The 18,031-nt window shown below is 37.1% G+C and overlaps 2 protein-coding genes across 2 annotated transcripts in view; both read right to left on the bottom strand.

Moving 5' to 3' along the window:
* Positions 1 to 18,031, bottom strand: part of LOC149552155 (NAD(P)-binding Rossmann-fold superfamily protein) — an 88,473-nt gene that overhangs the window by 27,551 nt on the left and 42,891 nt on the right. The window lies entirely within an intron of this gene.
* Positions 1,368 to 16,296, bottom strand: LOC149552156 (calcineurin B-like protein 7). Its single transcript, XM_089789533.1, has 5 exons — positions 16,265 to 16,296; positions 16,139 to 16,202; positions 15,663 to 15,743; positions 2,308 to 2,429; positions 1,368 to 2,001 (listed from the first exon to the last, which is right to left on the bottom strand). Exons 1-5 carry the CDS (start codon positions 16,294 to 16,296, stop codon positions 1,368 to 1,370), a joined length of 933 nt encoding a protein of 310 aa, XP_089645659.1.

Here is an 18,031-nt window from a genome sequence, read left to right as displayed (position 1 = left end):
TAAAAATAGTAAGCATTCGGACAACCTGACAAAACTACTCTGATGGGGCTTGAAAGTAGAAATGTCTAGGCCAAATCTCAAACTAAACCCCGTAAAGAACTTTTTTGCCCCCAAAACCTAGGCGAAGTGAGCCGGCAACACAAAATTATAATGTCCCAGAAAAAGGGGACATTACAAAGCCTCCCTTCTCAAAGATTGCTTGCCTTAAGCAATCCGCTCATACCTACAGAAACCCAATGCCAGGATCTCATACTTGCCTCGAGAAAGAGGTTCTACTCCTCAGCCGATGTAGCCCAGCATGCATCTTCCCAAACTCGGAATGGTGAAACAGTACAATTGGGATCAATGTGCCAAATAACTGAATGTCAGGATTCCAAGTCTCACCATAAAATTTATCCAATTTCCACGTCACCAAATAAGATGTTGGTGTTTTCCATGTCTAAATAAGATGGGGAGTTGCCAACATTGGCAGTTTGGTCAACTCTTCTACATGGGCCATCAACATGCTCATCAGAAAGGCTAGTGTAAATAGCTCCATAAGATACTTTTGTCTCCCAATTACCTCTTAATATACTCTTGCCATTATTAGTATTTTGCATATTATCATGCGAAGGTTGCTCTTCCTTTTTAGTACTACTATCAAGTTGCTTGATATCTTCCCTATGCAAATTTTTGTTACTGTCCTCTGCAAGGAGATCTCGATCCAAATCATAGCATTTGTTTCTTATCATATCCGTCTTGTTTGCAGCTCTAGCTGAAAGTCTACATAATCAATGAAAGGAAATTCTTTTTGAAGCTTTGACAAGAATTCATTATAATCATCGTGTAGTCTCCTTACTTCAGTTTTAATATCGAGTTGGAAGTCTCGGGCTAGCTGGTCTTCATTATCTACTGGTTGAGAAACATTAGCCACCCTGTAAGACTTCCTGGTCACAGATCTCCTATCACCATTATCAGTTTCCCTCCTGATATTATGTTTCTCATCATATTCATTAGTATAATAAACTCTCGTCCCACTTCCTCTACCATGTAGCTTTTCATGTGCCTGAGACGGACCCAATGATGTTTCATATGTTCTATCTGTAGGCTTACTTTAGAAAACTGCACCTGTTTTGATTAGTATAACTGATTTCAAGACCAGTTGTTTCTCAAATATCTCATTGTTTTCTTCTAGGAAAGGAACTTCTGGATACCCAGTTTTACATTCATAAGGATCTTTGATTTGCCCTTTGCTCTTCACTTCTCTCATCATTGCAGATATATCTTTCCAGCATGCCAAGCACTTTGACTCCCTCGACAAGGAAATCTTTAAATGAACTAATCAATGATGGTTGTGCCCAGAAGCTCTTTAGTTGTAGACAAATTCTTCACAAGTCATTAGACTTACTGGGATCATTCACTTCAGTGTTGAAGATAAAGCTTGGAAATGCCATAGTGATATTCTTCAAATAGGGAAGAGTCATGTACTTCAAAATAGAAGGGTTGCAGACAACAAACTCTCTCCATTCTTCCCTATCAAATTCACCATCATGATGAAAATCTGCATCTGTAAATGTCTTATCCAATATAGATTCAAGAATTTCATTGGTGACTTCTATGTCGGATTCATTCAAAAGGGTTGTTACCATTTGCTTTAGTTCTTCACATTCAATATAGTTTGTCAGCCTCATATCATAAATTCTGAAAGCAAAATCAGTCTTCTCTGCTTGGGGTGCATATGGATGGAAGACATTAAGAGAGTGCACAAACTCCACAAATTCAATGACTCCATTACGTTTTACATCAAATAGATCAAAAACTCTATCTGCAAATAGATTCTCGCTACTTGTGCTTCTGAACAATGCCAGATGGAATTCTTCCTTATGAATTAAACCGTCATCAATTACAAAGCTACTCAGCTTCTTAAATAATTCATATAGGGCCTCAACTTTATTTATGCTAACTGTAATTCCAGGATTTTTGCACACCTTGCAGCTTGTAATGAACTCTTCTGGATTTTGGCTCAGAATGATCGGACCATAGTTACAAACATTTCGTCATACAGTTGCTATACGAACTAGTCTTTAAGTGAAACTATGTTTGCATTCAAAAAAATTACTATTCCTCGAAAACCATGTATTTATATGTGTGCAAATGATGGTCAAAATCTGGGAATGGAATGAACATACGATGTTGCTTCCAAACTCAACCTAGTCTGCTCTCAGCTGTTACATTTTCTTGACACGAAAATGGGCTCCCTTCTACTCTGTGTATGTCGTGTGGTGGACTGTGGTGGCCCTTGCGAATGAGCTCGGACTTCCTTCTCACCTGCGTTTGCTGAAGGTCGGTGTTACTGTGGTTATGCCTTGATTCCCAACGTGCTTGCCTGTTGTGGGAGATGTATCCGCAACCTTACTGTCTTCTAAAACTTCTTTGTCTCCTACGTTTCTCTATGTTCCTCAAGGACGCATACCCAGCCTAAAACCTGACGTTTCAAGGACGGGGACTAGAACGTCCCGGGGACGGGGGGACGGGTATGGGATATCCCCCAGCCATCCCCAAAAACTCAAAAAATGCAGGGGACCTTTCGGAAATGTGGGGATGCCAAAGGGAAAAAAGGAGGATGGCCCATCGTGCCTGGTATGGAAAGGGGACGTCTAGACGTCCCCAGACCGTACCAAGTACGGTCGGCCGTCCCCCTTTTTTGTTTGCATAAAATTAATGAAAGTTAACATAAAAAAATACTTTAAAGCCTCCAAGTTGGTCGGCTAGGTGGGCCCCACCCTCCAAATGCCCTAAAAGGTTTAAACTCAACACATTTTAGTTGTTTTCTCATTTGTTTGGTTTTCATTTTGTGTTGCAGCTGGCTGGAGTTTTCATTTTGCAAGAAGAGGAGGTGATATTTTTGCTTTCAAGAGCTTGACCAAGGGTTTGATCTTCTATTTTGTGCATGAAGTAAGTATGAAACTCTTTATGCTTCCATCTATCATTTTTTAAATAGACTTACAGCTTGCAAAGTCTGATTTTTTTATTATTTTTCATTGTTTCAGCTCATATATCTATTCATATTGCATATTTAAACCTCAAGAGTCAAAACAAAGCACAACGAGCAACAGTGGGAGTACGAGTACTAGTATTGAAGAAGAAAATGTAGTTGCAGTTGATGTTGCTAGGAGTGAGACTAGGAAAAAACCCAATCCTAAATCTGATTTGTTTAAATGCCCTTCCACCATTATGAAGAATTTTGCAAAGGGTCCTTTCAATAGGAAAAAACCTCTTCTCCAATATGTCACACCTCGGGCAAAAGATAAAAAGAATTTGAGAGGGACTAGGGTGTGGGATTGCCATGTTTGTTTTGATGATTTTAGGGGCAGCTATACAAAAGTGAAGTCACACGTTTTAGGTCTTCCATGCCAAGGAGTCAAAGCTTGTCCTAACTTGACTAGTGAACAAAAATTAGATTGCCAAAGATTGCACTTAGAGGCTGAAATGGAGAGGCAAAATTTGACAGTGACATCACTATCTATTCCCTCACAATCATCTAGGCATATGTCATTCGCCATTGGTACTAGTGGCAGCCCCACTGAGTCTAGAGGGAAGAGAAAGATGAGTAGTGGTGAGAAGGGCTCAGTGGAAAGTATGTTTAATGCACAAGCAAACGAAAAGTGTGAGGCATCCATTGGTAGATTCTTTGTCACTAATGGTATCTCATATAATGCAGCCCGTTCCACTTATTATAAACAAATGGTGAAAGATATTTTGAGCATGAATTCCTCATTTGTACCCCCTGGTAAGCATAAGCTACGAACCACCATCCAAGATGAAGAGTACTCAAAGGTTGCTTTGCTATTTGAGGATATGAAACGCACTTGGGTTAGGACGGGCTACTCTATTGTGATGGATGGGTGGACCGATATTAGACATCGACCACTCATCAATATCATTGTCACATCCCCTGTTGGCTCTTATTTTTTGAAAGCCGTAGATTGCTCAGGAAAGGAGGATGCAGAATTCCAGTTCACCATTTTGAGAGATGCCATAAAGGAGATTGGGTTGTCTAGTGTTGTATAGGTTATCACAGATTCTGCACCTGTGTGCAAATCAGCTGGTTTGATGATAGAGGGTGCTTATAGGCACATCTTTTGGACCCCTTGTGTTCATTCCTCGAACAATGCATTGAAGGACATAGGGAAGATTGAATGGATGACACAGGCGGTGCTAGAAACTAGAGAAGTGTAAATATTTATTTGCAACCACCACACTTCACTTGCTCTATTCAGGCCCTTCTTTAAGAAGGAGTTCCTCAAACCAGCCAAGACAAGGTATGTCAATTTTAATTATAGTTTATTTTTAGTTTGTTTTAACTTTAAGTTATTTAAAAAAATCATTTATAAGTTTACTTACATGGGATGCTTTTAGTTTTAAATTATAATCATTGATGTTTAAGTTTTAATTTATTAATATTTTAATTTATAATTGTCAGTATAGGTATTGCACATATTTCATCTTGATGGAGAGGATGATTGAGGTGTATGAGGCCTTGCAATTGATGGTGGTGAATCCAGAGTGGGGACGATGGTCTAATTCTAAGTCCTCTAAAGGAAAAACGGTGAGGCAAAGGATCCTTGATGAGAGTTGGTGGTCGACAATGAAGTAAGTTGCTATTTTTAAATTTATTATTAGTCTTTTGCTTGCTGATTTTCCTACTAATAGTCTTACAATTCTTAAAATTCTAATTCTGATTTTAATTTTTGTTTGCATCTTGCAGATATATTTGCTCTGTCATAGCACCCATTGTAGATGTCATTAGATATGATGATACTGATGCTCCTAGTTTGGAAGAGATCTATGAGACTATTGACAACATGTTGGGGAAGATGAAGAGAATTGTTGCAGCAAAGGATCCTACATTGGGGTTTTATGAGGAGCATATTAGGCCTATTGTGACACGCAGATGGAACATGATGAATACCCCACTTCATATGGCAGCCTTTGTTTTAAATCTCAAATGGTATGCACAGTTGGGTGGAAGGGGCCTCCCATGTGATGATCCTAAGGTTTTGGATGGCTTCACAAGAGCAATTGATAAGATGTATTCAGCTCAAGATGCCTCTACTCTTCGTACACAGTTCCTTGACTTCACCAACCTTCATGGCCCAAACTTGGATAAGCCACAAGCAAAGTTGGATAGAGTTGTTTTGGCACAGAGAGATCCTATTGGATGGCGGACCTAGCACGGGAGAGATACACCTGAGTTAAAAATACTTGCCAGTTGCCTCCATGCATAGGTTGCTAGTAATTGGTCCACATATTCATATATCCACTCTATCGAGAGGAATAGACTAGTGACAGTGCATCATGCTCTTCGACTTGCCGATCATCAGACTCCAGAGAATAGGCAGACACCAGCTTTGTGATGAGATGTTGAGCCTAAGGATAAGGCTCAGATAGATGAGGATGACACAGCACCAAGATTGGTTAGGGTTCCATTAGATGAGACTGTGCTTCCTATGGAGGATGATAGTCAGGAGGACTCTGATTTTGATGCCATGGTAGTAGCGGCAGAATAGGAGCAACAGTCTGCTTCATTTTTCTATGTTTTGTTTTTTATGTTGAACATGATTATTACTTTATGGCAGCCCTCTACCCTTTGGGCATATAGCTTTGGGCATATTTTGATTTTGATTTTCAGATTTATCATATTTATCATTATGACATTATGATATTGACAATTGCTAATGTTCATTGTTCAGTGTTCACTGATACTAATATGCATTTTGACAATTGGGTACTAAAATCATATATTATTTCCTAGATGGCATTCAAATGTTGAATGTTATGGTTCTATAATGTTTAAATGACATGCTTTGTGCTTAGTTTCGTATGAATGACATGTATATTTGCAAATTTCAATGTATATTTTAAAATTTCCCTATATATATAGCCGTCCTTGTTTGCTGTCCCCAAAATCGCCAAAAGATTTGTCGTCCCGAAAACCCGTCCCACCATCCCTATATCGGAAACTCGGGGGAACATAGGCATTTCTCTAGAGAGTTGTACTCGTCAATAAGTCTGCAAATGGGAAATCTCGACCAACAAGAAAACTATATTTCCTCCTCATACTAGAACCTTAACCCACGCGAATGGAAATTTTAAACCCAAATTTTATTATTATTTCTTTTAAAGCTGTGGATGATCAGATTATTTGAGTCGGCTCCTGTAACAACCCATAAAATATAACAACCCCGATACTTCGCTTTAAACTGTTGTCATTCCCGGACAAGAGTATGAAATATCCACAAGATGAAAAAAAAAAATTCAGACTACCGAAGGTGCTAGAAAGGAATTCGAAAATTTACTGACAGTATATGTATTACGACAAGCAAACCGAATAACCCAATAGCTGTCTCTAACCAAAGTAGTTTCCCCCCTTTATATTTTGTAAGACCTCACAGGCTGGCAGAAAAGCCGGCTCTGATACCACTGTAATATCCCTTTCCGGATATTTAATAAAAACCCTTGATATAAATGTGCAAATTTAAAACCGAACAGAAAACCAATACTTGATATAAATTCCAGAACTTTAATCGATTTACAACCAGCAGATATGCATACAAGAAAACTCAGAAAAATTTGTTTGATTCCTCCAATATTCAAAAGCACATATATAAACTAGCAGTTAACACAAATAGCCGCCAAATACGTTACTGTATTATATAACAGCAATACAATAACATGCAACAATCCAAAACAATCCAATCTTATAAACAGCAATAACAGTCAAATTAGCAAATGTAGATAAAACCTGTAAGAAGGCTAAGTTTACGTCCAACCTCCAAAAGCTTCTTCAAGGGTTTGAGACAACCAGTCACTGTTTCCAACGCCCAGATTAATATTTATTTTAAATATTATCATCTTCATAACTCCCCATGCAGAACCTCTTGTACCTTTATCCCTTTTCCCAATGTGATGCACACCCTTTTAGGCAATTGGGGATAAAACACCTTATTTGTCCTTTAGTCACTTAAGTGAACATAATACCTTTTTAAAATAAAGTGACAAGTTAAATGAACCATTAAAGTCACTTAATAGTAAACCATATAATCATCAGGCATCAAAATAACTGACCAAATGAACTCGAATCAGCACATGCAATAGCTTGTTGGAAAGCTCTCGATGAGACGCTTCCAAACCAACACTGAGATACCAAGAATTCTGATCTCTGTTTACTTTCTAAAAATAGTAAGCATCCGAACAACCTACCAAAACTGCTCTAATGGGGCTTGAAACTAGAAATGTCTAGGCCAAATCTCGAACTGAACCCCCTAAAGAACTTTTTCACCCCCGAAACCTAGGCGAAGTGAGCCAGCAACACAGAATTATAATGTCATAAAAAAAGGGGACATTACAACGGTGCAGCAGTTACATGCTGCATTGGTGAAAGTGAGACCCTCAGTTGGAACCACAAAGGTAGGTACGCAAAATTGTAGAAAGAAACTACGGTAGAATCTGCCTAGCAATTAAAAATGGAAACCTTGTTTAGCTGTAACGTATAACAGTGGATTGAAAATGTCAATGATCCCAAGACATGATGTTTTGCAGAAGCATAGAAAGATTAGAATTATAGCTGTAGCCAAGCAACCCCCCAGCTCAGCTATGAATCGGTAATGTCCCTTTTTTGGATCTGCAGGGACAGTCGTCTTCTTTTCTTGATATGTTGACAGCATATAAATTGACACAGATAATGGAAGTCAATGAAATATTAATGCAATTTTAAAATATATTTGATGCAAAATGACAAATCATATATCTGCAGTATCTGATATAGAATTTGTGAAGTTGATGACAATTTTAATGTCTCATATACAGTTGTGGTACATACAATGACAACCATCTCTTATCCATTCAAGTGATAGACCAAGGTGCAGACAATCATTATATAGGTTTGTTGTTTCTGATTAAGGCACTTAATCTGTGTGAAGTATGAAAGTGATATTGCTACAGCAATATGGTTGCCGTCTCTGATCTATAACTGTCTTTGTAACAATAATGATGGCTGTGTCTGATATAATCAAATACATGTGCACTGTCTAGATGCTGTCTCTGAATAACGTTTTATGAACTTGCACTGGAGACACCGTAAGGCAATGCTCTAAGAAGAGCAAATCCATGAAGGATAAAAATATAATATAAAATATTAGATCATGATTTGTGGAGTGAGTTTGAACTCCGTCTTATATCTTGCAATATTGAATGGATTGCACCTCTTGATTATTGAAGAGACGTATCTCTTCCAAATCATACCTCAAGCAATAAACAAAATGGTTTGTTTACAAAGGGTATCTCTTCAAGTCACTGACTAGTTTATTGTACCAACCAACTTAACTTACTCGATTAAAGATATCCAAGCCATCGACTTAGTCAATTAGATATTCAAGTTATTGACTTATCTGATTTAATAAATTCTATAGCTGATCACCCAAGGATGAAAATGCAAATATGGATATAAGTACGAAATACATATACGATATGCATGTGAAGTATAGAAATCAATACCAAGCAGTGGTATCACTGGTTATCTCGAGGAAACCTTTTTATTTAAAAGACTTCACAGTTTCCTGGGAATTATCGTGGCCGAGAATAAATGATGTAAATTTGAATATGATTGTGCAATGATGATGGAATTCAATTTATGACTTCCTATGCAATCATGAATGCTGGTTACATGATTATGGGTGGGCCATATCACCAATTCTTAGAAGTCAGCATGATTGTGGTACCATTTGAAAGTGGTTAAATGATTGATCACTTCAGTCTTTTTAGATAAGTATCAAAACAATACTGGCAATGTCCTGATGATGGACAAAGTGCATCAATCAGTATAGAATCAAGAGCCTTGGTATGGTTCACTTATTTCTAAGTATATTAAATAACTCGTGTACAAGAGACAATGGTTCAAGGACACCCATGGGAGGTCAAGGAACCTCATGGGCTGTCATTAGGATTCTTATATCATAATAAATTATAAAAAGGTCCTAAGGACCACTTTAGGATCTTTAGTAGCCATGTAGACCCATTTGTAGGCCATTGGGCTGAAAGGCACTTATGGGCCTTTTGTTGTGATGTGGAGCCTAATCAAACTTGGAGGTTAATTTTTCCCCTCTTCATTTGACGCGGTTTCTACCCAGATTTTACTACAAGGGTTTGGAGGCAACACCCCCATGCTCTAGGGGTCAAGGAGCAATGCCCCTTGTGAGGTCCTGGGGCAGCGCCCTAGGCGAGGTCAAGGGACAATGCCTCAACAAATGAATTTACTATTGTAGAAAGCATCAGGAGTTATATTTTTCTATCAACCAGCTTATTCTAGCTCTAATTTGTAAGGGCAAAAAGCTTGTATAAAATGGCTTACGATTAAGGATCTTAATAGGTATGATGATATTGTAGCTTCTTGCGATCGTATTGAGTTTTATGGGATTACAAATTGTAATCAAGTTGTAATTAGGGTAAACTTTAAGAAAGTCACCTCCAATAAAAGATATAAAATATTGGCGAATCTTTCATTATTTTGAAAAAACAAAATTATTTCTATTGGCAACTCTCTCAATTTTTTATTCTAAATATGATTAGTATTGGCAATTATTTTTTAATCATAATTTTTCTGTATAAAATATTGAAGAATCTAAATAATAATAGGAAGTTCATTAATCACCACGGAATATTACAAATCATAATTGAACATTTTTTTACCTCGTGGGATATTATGAGGATCGTTACATATACTTTAAATCAATAGTGAAACCTAAATATTGGTGATATATCCTTAAAGTAAGTAATAATTATGATAATTATTGGTCAATTCAATTAAATTTCTACAATAATATATAATATTTAGGTGACTCAAATCTAATGACGTATCGAATATTGTGGCAAATATTTGACTTTAAATTTTTCAATAAAATAAATTATTGAGCGATTTTAAATATTCTAGAACTAAATTTTATAAAACTATGGCGATTTAGGTTGTATCAAATCTTAAATTATTAGTCAAATTACAAGCCCAAAATTTTTAAAATTAGCCAATTTGTGAATATTAGCCACTAAAAAATACCTTGGTTGTAATCATTGGATAATTAGAATATTGGACTCATTGTTGGTGGACGTAGCCCAAGGATTGGGTGAACCGCGTTAAATCTTTTTGTCTTGTGTTCTCTTTTGTGTGGTTTATTATTTTTTGATATTGGTTATATTTGTTGTATTTGTTATTTTTGTCTCTTTAATCCTACCACTTTCTTGGTCAAATCTGGTCAACAAGTGACTAAAAGCCTAGGGAAGGGCAGGATAAGGTCGGTGTGTCATATTGAACCATTCTCGATAACCAAGATGTGCTCATGCCATGAGAAGAACACAATTGCTCAAATATGCAAAAAGTTGTCAATGCTCTCATGACAACATTGACAACAAATAATGCAACTTTTGCATTTTTGGCCCCAACGAACAATTAGATTCAAAAGGCGGTTAGGGCCGGTTTGGATGTATAAACACTATATATGCCTTCCCTAATCAAAGGCAAGGGATGGTTGATGTTTTGGAAGACTGGTAGGAATACTTTGGTTTCATGTCATTTCTGTGCAATTTCTCTATGTACTGATTCAGTTTGATTAGTTGATCCTTGAAATGATTGTAGATGTTAAGAAGAGAGTCTTTACTTTCATTTGCTTTTGATTTGAATCAATTTGGTGTACTGAGTGGCAAGATCCGTCACTTTTTTCGTAACTACCTTGGGTTTTGTGTTCTAATGTCTCAGAGTTGACTTTCCATCCTTGGAAATTCACGGGCTTCAGTGGGAAGTCATTTCATACAATGTATTATAGGAATATGGAGGTCACTGACTGGAAATTAAGTGCCACAAGGAGATATGGACATTAATTGACCAATCATCTCTATGTGACTGGTTAGGGTAGTTAAGCAATTTGATTGTAGAAGGGATGAGAGTGGGTTGGATCAAGTTTAATAGTGGATTAGGTAGTTTGGAATCAAGACAAAGATGTCCAATCGATTTGACTACAAATGTGAAACCATTTGGGAGTGGTTGCTTTGGAAAAGTGATCTAAATGGCCCATTTGGTCTCTGTGATCAGTCAGTATCTAAGTGTCCACTTGGAGGGATTAGAAACCCACTTTGGAATATGTTGTCAAGTGTCCAAAAGAGTAGTCAAAACTGTGACTTAATCATAGGGTTGTTTGGAGGAATCTAAAGTTATGCGGCAGAAATCAAGGAAGGAGACCTAATTTGGAATTAGGCCTAATTAGAAGAAGTGTATCCTAGATACTTGATCAGACTAAGTGGATGATATAATTAAGTCAAAACCTTGTTCAATTGACAAGATAGGTTATTAGGAAGGACCTAACCCATTTTCTTGGGGAAGTAGTTGTCAAATCCTATTATAGCCAGAAAAAAGCCTAAGAGGCAACATAGTGGGTTAATTTAGGGCAAATGTTGTGAGAAGTTGTATCAACATGAAAGGACTTTTTGTTGGTATCAAAGTTGCTCATGGAGAATACTAAAGGCTGTTGAGGATTCCTAAACATTTAAAGGTAAGGGATTAGGGGAGTGTGGATGATGTTATAAGAGGAATTTTGTTGTGCGTGAAAAACCATTGCTTTCTTTGGGTACTCTGCATCATAGTGGTATTAGAACCAAGTTGCAGATTACTTGGGTAGTGTGATCTTGGCGCATGTCAGTGGAAGGGGTGGAGGAAGAGACTATAACACAATGACCCCTATAAGTATGTCACAAGATGCAGTCAAGAAGATGTTCGAGGAGATGTTTGAAGCCAAGTAGTTTGGAGAGTTGAAAAGACAAAAGGCAAGGAAAGGGAGTGCAAGTGTGAAACTGATGAGGAAGGGGAGCAAAGGGAAGAGGAAACCCCTAGGCAGGTAATGGAGTTGCCTGCAGATTAGAAAGCATTTGTAGATGACTTGAAGTGTGTAAGTAAGGATGCCACAGATGGCTTACCAATGTTCAGTAGGAGTATGGATGCTGAAGAGGTGATATTTTGGGTTGAGGCTTTAAACAATTGTTTTGAGTACAAGGAAGTACTTGAGGATAAGAGGGTCAAGTTGGCTAAAGCAAGGTTGAAAAGTTTTGCACCTACTTGGTGGAACTATATACAAGGAGAAAGGGTCAAAGATGGGAGGAAAATGATAACATCATGGGAGAGGATGAATGTCGGGATTAAGGTACAGTTTATGCCAGTAAATTATGAAGCCCAACTGTAAAGGATGTTGAATCCTAGTGTAGCTGCGAGATAGCTCTTGTCTTCATTCAGCTCCATACTTCAGTTATGCTCCTCTTAGATCTCTTCTAAGTTCTGAATATCCAAGTCTCTCCTAGTTGTATGCTTATCAGCTGAGTTTTGTTCCTTGTATGAGCTTCATAGCAGTTCATCTATGCCTATAGTTTATTTTGTCAATGTCAATTCTTCCAACTTGTCATAGTAATATCATGTTAGTATGCTTTCATTTTATGTTGCTATTATTTCCAGCATGTATTGATGTCGACGTGGCTAGCACCTTTGAAACGGCAATTATAATATTGTTTCCAGTGTGTATTGATATTACCGTGGCTACCACCTATGTAGTGTGAGGTCATTAGTCGAGCCATTCTCATATTCCCTTCCACGTCAGACTAGTGGTGATTAAAATCAGCAAAAGAACTTTATTTTTGGGTGCAACAAAGATATACATCTTTATCGTGTGTTTCTTTTTGGCTTCAATTAATTGTTATATAAGCTACCCTCTCGCAAATTTGTTGCTACTGGAATTTTTTGGTATCTATCATATTCATCTAGATTACTTCTTGTGATGTGGGTGATATCAAAGACATCAGTTGGGTTTCTTCTATGCAGTTTTAATTGGTATCATATTTGATGCATCCCATTTTCGCTTAATTATTAAATGTTCCTTTATAGCCATTTAGTTTTCATGCGAAGTTGAGTGATTGGTTAAATTAGTTATTCATTATGGTTCATGTGAAACTGAAGTATTGGTTCCTTGTTAGGATTTCATGGTAAACTGGAATAATTGGTTAATCGTTATGATGATATATTGTCAGTCCCCAATTTCTACCCTTCCTTAGTGACAACATTTCTAGCAGGGTTGGTCTATTATCTGGTTCCCATAGGCCAGCAGAGTGTAGAGGGAACCAACCCAGGAACTTTGAGAGTCATGCATGAGCTTCCCAAGTAGTTTGGAGCAGTAGACAACAGTTTCCTACAATTTAGGAGAGATTCCTAATTTGTAGGGATTGACTAGGAGTTGTCTAGGAGGCATTTGGAGACCTCGGCGAACGTTTTGGAGACTTAGAGTGCATCTCCTATATTTTAGGAGGCATTCCTATTTTTTAGGAGGAACTCCCAGTTCAGTGACAGTTCTCTCAGAGGTGCACACAGCAGGGGAGTCATTGGGACTCAATTTTGGTTGATTGGGGTTGTCTCCTACTTTTTAGGAGCATCCCTAGATTTGAGAGATGGACTACCAGTTGACACATCTTGTCCGGCATCAGTCATAGACTAGTGACAAGGTCAGATTCATGTTTGATTAGTCATTTTGGGCCTTTTCGGACCATTTGGGAAATATTTTAATATATTTAAATATTTCTTAAGTTGGTGATTAATAAGGGGTTTTTTGGCCTCATCTGGATGCGCATCCTATGGTGTGATAGCTCGTTGGAAAGGTCTCAAAATTCTCCAAATCTTTCTCTTTGGTCTCAGGGCATTTCAGTGAATGGAATTCTATTTATGAGGAAAAAGGTCATTTTCTATTAACATGACTACTTTAAAATAAGAAATTATAACATTTTCACTACACAACACCACTTGGAGACACTTAGGGTTCGATTTGCAATTGAGAGGGGGTTATAAGGAGATGGAAGCTTCATTCTAAGATCATCTTTTGCATATTGAAAAACTTGTTTTTGTGAATTGGCTCTGAGAGAGCAATTCTTCATCTGGGACGCAAACCCCAGGTTCTGGATTGGTTGGGAAGTAGCCCTCAGCAGTTATTGGCATTAGATTCTTCAAACAATGTGTGTTGCTATCAGGGATAGAGTACGCCATTCTTTATTGTGGATTCAGGTTGCAAATTTATGATTTCAGCGTTACAGATTGATTCTTTCAGCTAGGACGTGATTCCTTGCAGTCTTACGGCTGCCATTTGCAGCAGTTTGGTATCATTGTTGGATGTAAGCTCCTTGGAACTGCATTGGATTTATTATTTGGCTTTATAAATCAGAAATCTGCCTGGTACGATTTATAGCAATTCTGATTTGGCTCTATGTTCTTATTTATTTTCAGTCTCCTTTCATGTTTATTGTTCATTATTCATTACTATTGTGAAAACTATCAAAAAACACAAAACAAAAACAAAACCTTCTGCAACTTCTGTCTATTCTCAAAGACCATCAAAGAAATCACAGGAAAATATAGTTTATTAATTTAAAAACTACAGCAAATCAGCAAGGGCATTTATCAGGGATCTTTCATATATGAATTGGAGATGGTTGGCTAGCATGAATATATGCTATGATAATTTTGATCTCATAAAATGATGAGAAATGTGTTATTGCCATGATAAATTTATCTTGCAAGTATGTGATGAAGGGGGGGAAGCATTGCCAGAAAAGAATTTAGGCATGGGGGCACCACCTGCCATTAAGTTAATAAATATGGGTTCTAAACCACCATGGCCAAGGAAAACGGATTAGGCAAGCAAGGGTATACTAAGTGATCACCATGAGCTAACTAGGTCAACACATTTAATAAAATATAAAAGTAATTACTTGAGCATGAAACGAACGAAGAACAATTATAATATATGTAAATATAGTAAAGTATCATTATAATAAAGCAGAAGGGTAAAAATATTATTTCAATCCTATGTCAATGTTTTATTATTATTTCCAACTTTTGGCAATGTTTTCAATATTATTTTCCATTGGCCTTTCGGTTTTACTGGCCCTTATTTGTGGCTTTTGATTATGCAATCAAAAATGTAACTTATGTTTCGCCACCTTTCATTTATCTTGCTCGTAACTCCTTTATGGAGAAATATAACTTGTAACCAAGCATGCATGAGGCCTGATGTCGCCCCTTGTTTGTCATCTTAAATCTAAGTTTTCCAAATGTAAAGGAGTCGTCAGAGAGTCCTCTCGTGAACAGAGGCAAGTCAGTCATCATTAATTCTGAGTTTGGAGATGAGACTTTATTTCCGTTCTGCACCTAGCACTTTTCATATTTTTGTTATCTCTGACAGGTTCTAAGAAAATTGTTGATTTCTTGGTCTCCTGTTTGTAAATTTGCCTTCACCATATTTCCCAACGGTATGTAACCTGAGTCCCGATGGTTTCATTCAAGCGCACTAGTTCAAACATTTGGAGATATCAACATATATATGACCATCGCGATTAATCGTAGGTACTTTTGTGGTGATGATAAATTGACTTCAGCAAATTTCTTAAAATATTCAAACATTGCCATTGGTATTTGTGTGGTTTCCACTAATCCGTGTGATGACATTTATTTTCATTTTCATATTGTATACCATTTTTTAACATATCAAGGTCACTGTGAACCCTTGGCTCTATTAGCAAGTTGGATGACAAAGCCAAGAGCGCATCTGCAGTACCCTGACTGTATCATTATTTCCGTCTAGAACTGGCTTCGCGTGCACTTCACCATTTTTTACTCCCACCTTTCGTCTTGATATCTGTTTTTTTTCTTGGGTACCATATAAATGTCAAATCCTTGAATTTCCTGAAGATTATCAGCTAGTGAAACAGATTCTGAATTGTAATATTACTTGACTCTTCATGACCCAAAACAATAGCAATGATGTACGATCTATCCGCATATGATAACTTGAACTTTCTAACAACAATATTTTGTTGTTTTGGCTTTTGCTTACATATCAGAAAACACTTTCATGCATGTGTTGTTGCATTCATTTTGGATTGCTTCCCATATACGATTGCATCCATTATTGTGATCATTCCTATCTGTGATTGGCATCCACACTGCAATTGCTTCCTACATATGTTTGCATCTATATCGAGTTGTTTTCCTATTTGCAAGTTGATTTCCATATTGGTGAATATTTCACACTTGCAATTGCTTAATACCAGCGATCTCACTCTCCTTTTCTGCAACTGCCATTGCCATCCATGAGCTGCAGTTCATAATGTCGTGGTTTATAACTGAGGTTGCACCTCTATCAATCATTATTCTTACCTGCGACTTGCACTCATAATGTCGTGATCCATGCCGAGATTTATTTCAAGTGTCGTTGATTTCACCTGCAAGTTGCATCTAGACTGAGGTCGTTGCTCACTTGTGATTGCCACTTATTGGTGATTATTCATTGCTTGCCTATGATCGCAAGAGGTCTGGTATTTTATTGACAAGGAGCTGTACCAAGCATTCCAGATTTCCACCTACTATGAGGGTGCGAATACCTTTGTTTTTTCCAACCAGGTCGTGCACTCCTTTTTGCATTCTTTTTTCTCTTTTGTTATATTTAAAAGCTCTGAATTCTAGCTCGATAATATGAAGGAATGTTGTTAATGTAAGATAAAGCCAAATGGACTAGATCCAAAGTGAATGTCTTGTTTTCAGAAGCCTAACTAATTAAATGCGTGCAAGAAGGGTCTGAATTTATCTGTTTCTTTTACTATTATGATTACCCTCTTGGAACTTGAAATAAATTGGAAGGATTCCAAGTTTGTGCATGCTTATACAAAGGAATCATCTATATGCCTTGAGATAAGAGAAGGTACACTCAACGAGTCAAGAAACGGAACCTCTTTTTATAATTGTTTGTTATAAGCCCAAACTAGGTGTTACATCCCAATTTTTGGTTCAATTTAAAAGTGTTCATATAGCCATTGAAGTTTCATGTGAAGTCAGTTGACAGGTAAAATTAGTTATGATCATGTGAAAAGGGTAAGGTGGTTAATCATTATAATTTCATATGAACATGAACATGTTAGTTAATCATTATGATGCTATTATATTGTTATCTCGAAATCTTTGAAAGTTGGTTATTCATCATAAATTCATGGGAAGCGAAATGGTGGTTAGCCATTATGATGGTTTATGAATAATAAGTTGTTATAGCAATTGTGATTATATTGAGGAAAATGATATTATTGGGGAAAATTTCTTTCGTTGCAGAAGCACGTCGAAGGGAGGAAGCATTGTCAAAAAGGACTTGAGCACGAGGGCACCACCTACCATTGAGTAAATAGGTAGGAAGGAGTCCTAAACCACCACGACCAAGGAAAAATGGCTAAGCAAGCAAGGGCATACTAAGGGACAACCATGAGCTAACTGGTACAACTTATATAATTAAATAATTACTCAATCTTAAATCAAATTGAGATCGATAGTTACCTTAAGTGAATATTATTTTATGTTTTAATATTATCCTATGTTTAATTACTATTGTATCTTTTATTATTAATTTATTTCCCCACCTTAGCTATGGGTTAAAGTTAATATTTCTTGGCAATAGTTTATCTTTCACCTTAAGCGGCCACATTTCTATAATGTTCTCATCAGCCTTTTTATTATTTTATTGTGGGTGGCTGTATTATTAATATTCTTATTGCCACATTGAACCGATGGCCAAGAATCTTGTAACTCTTGCCATCCTTGCATCTGATAGCTCTTGATCGAATATTATATCTTTTCTTCTCAGCAAAACGAGTCACTACGTCATTTTTTATCTTTGCTTTTGCTCTCAATATTTTTCTACAACGTGATACACCTCTCTATAGGCATTTGTGTTCAACATTTTCATACTTCAGTGCATAGTCGATCATTTGCAGTTAAAGCCTCTTGGAGTTGGGCATTCTGTGCATTAGCAAGTGTTGCTCATACTATGCAAGTCGACCAATAACCAAGTCATGTTGTCACCTCTATTTATGTATAAATACATTTTTGCAATAGATCATAAGATGTGGTAGAAGCCAATTAAAGATCCCCAATGCTATTTTA

Source organism: Cupressus sempervirens, chromosome 6 (genome assembly GCF_028749045.1).
Source record: "Cupressus sempervirens isolate cs-2001-9-10 chromosome 6, ASM2874904v1, whole genome shotgun sequence".
Taxonomy (NCBI): domain Eukaryota; kingdom Viridiplantae; phylum Streptophyta; class Pinopsida; order Cupressales; family Cupressaceae; genus Cupressus; species Cupressus sempervirens.
The sequence above is the reverse complement of the archived record's forward strand: the minus strand, read 5'-3'. Positions and strand labels throughout refer to the sequence as shown.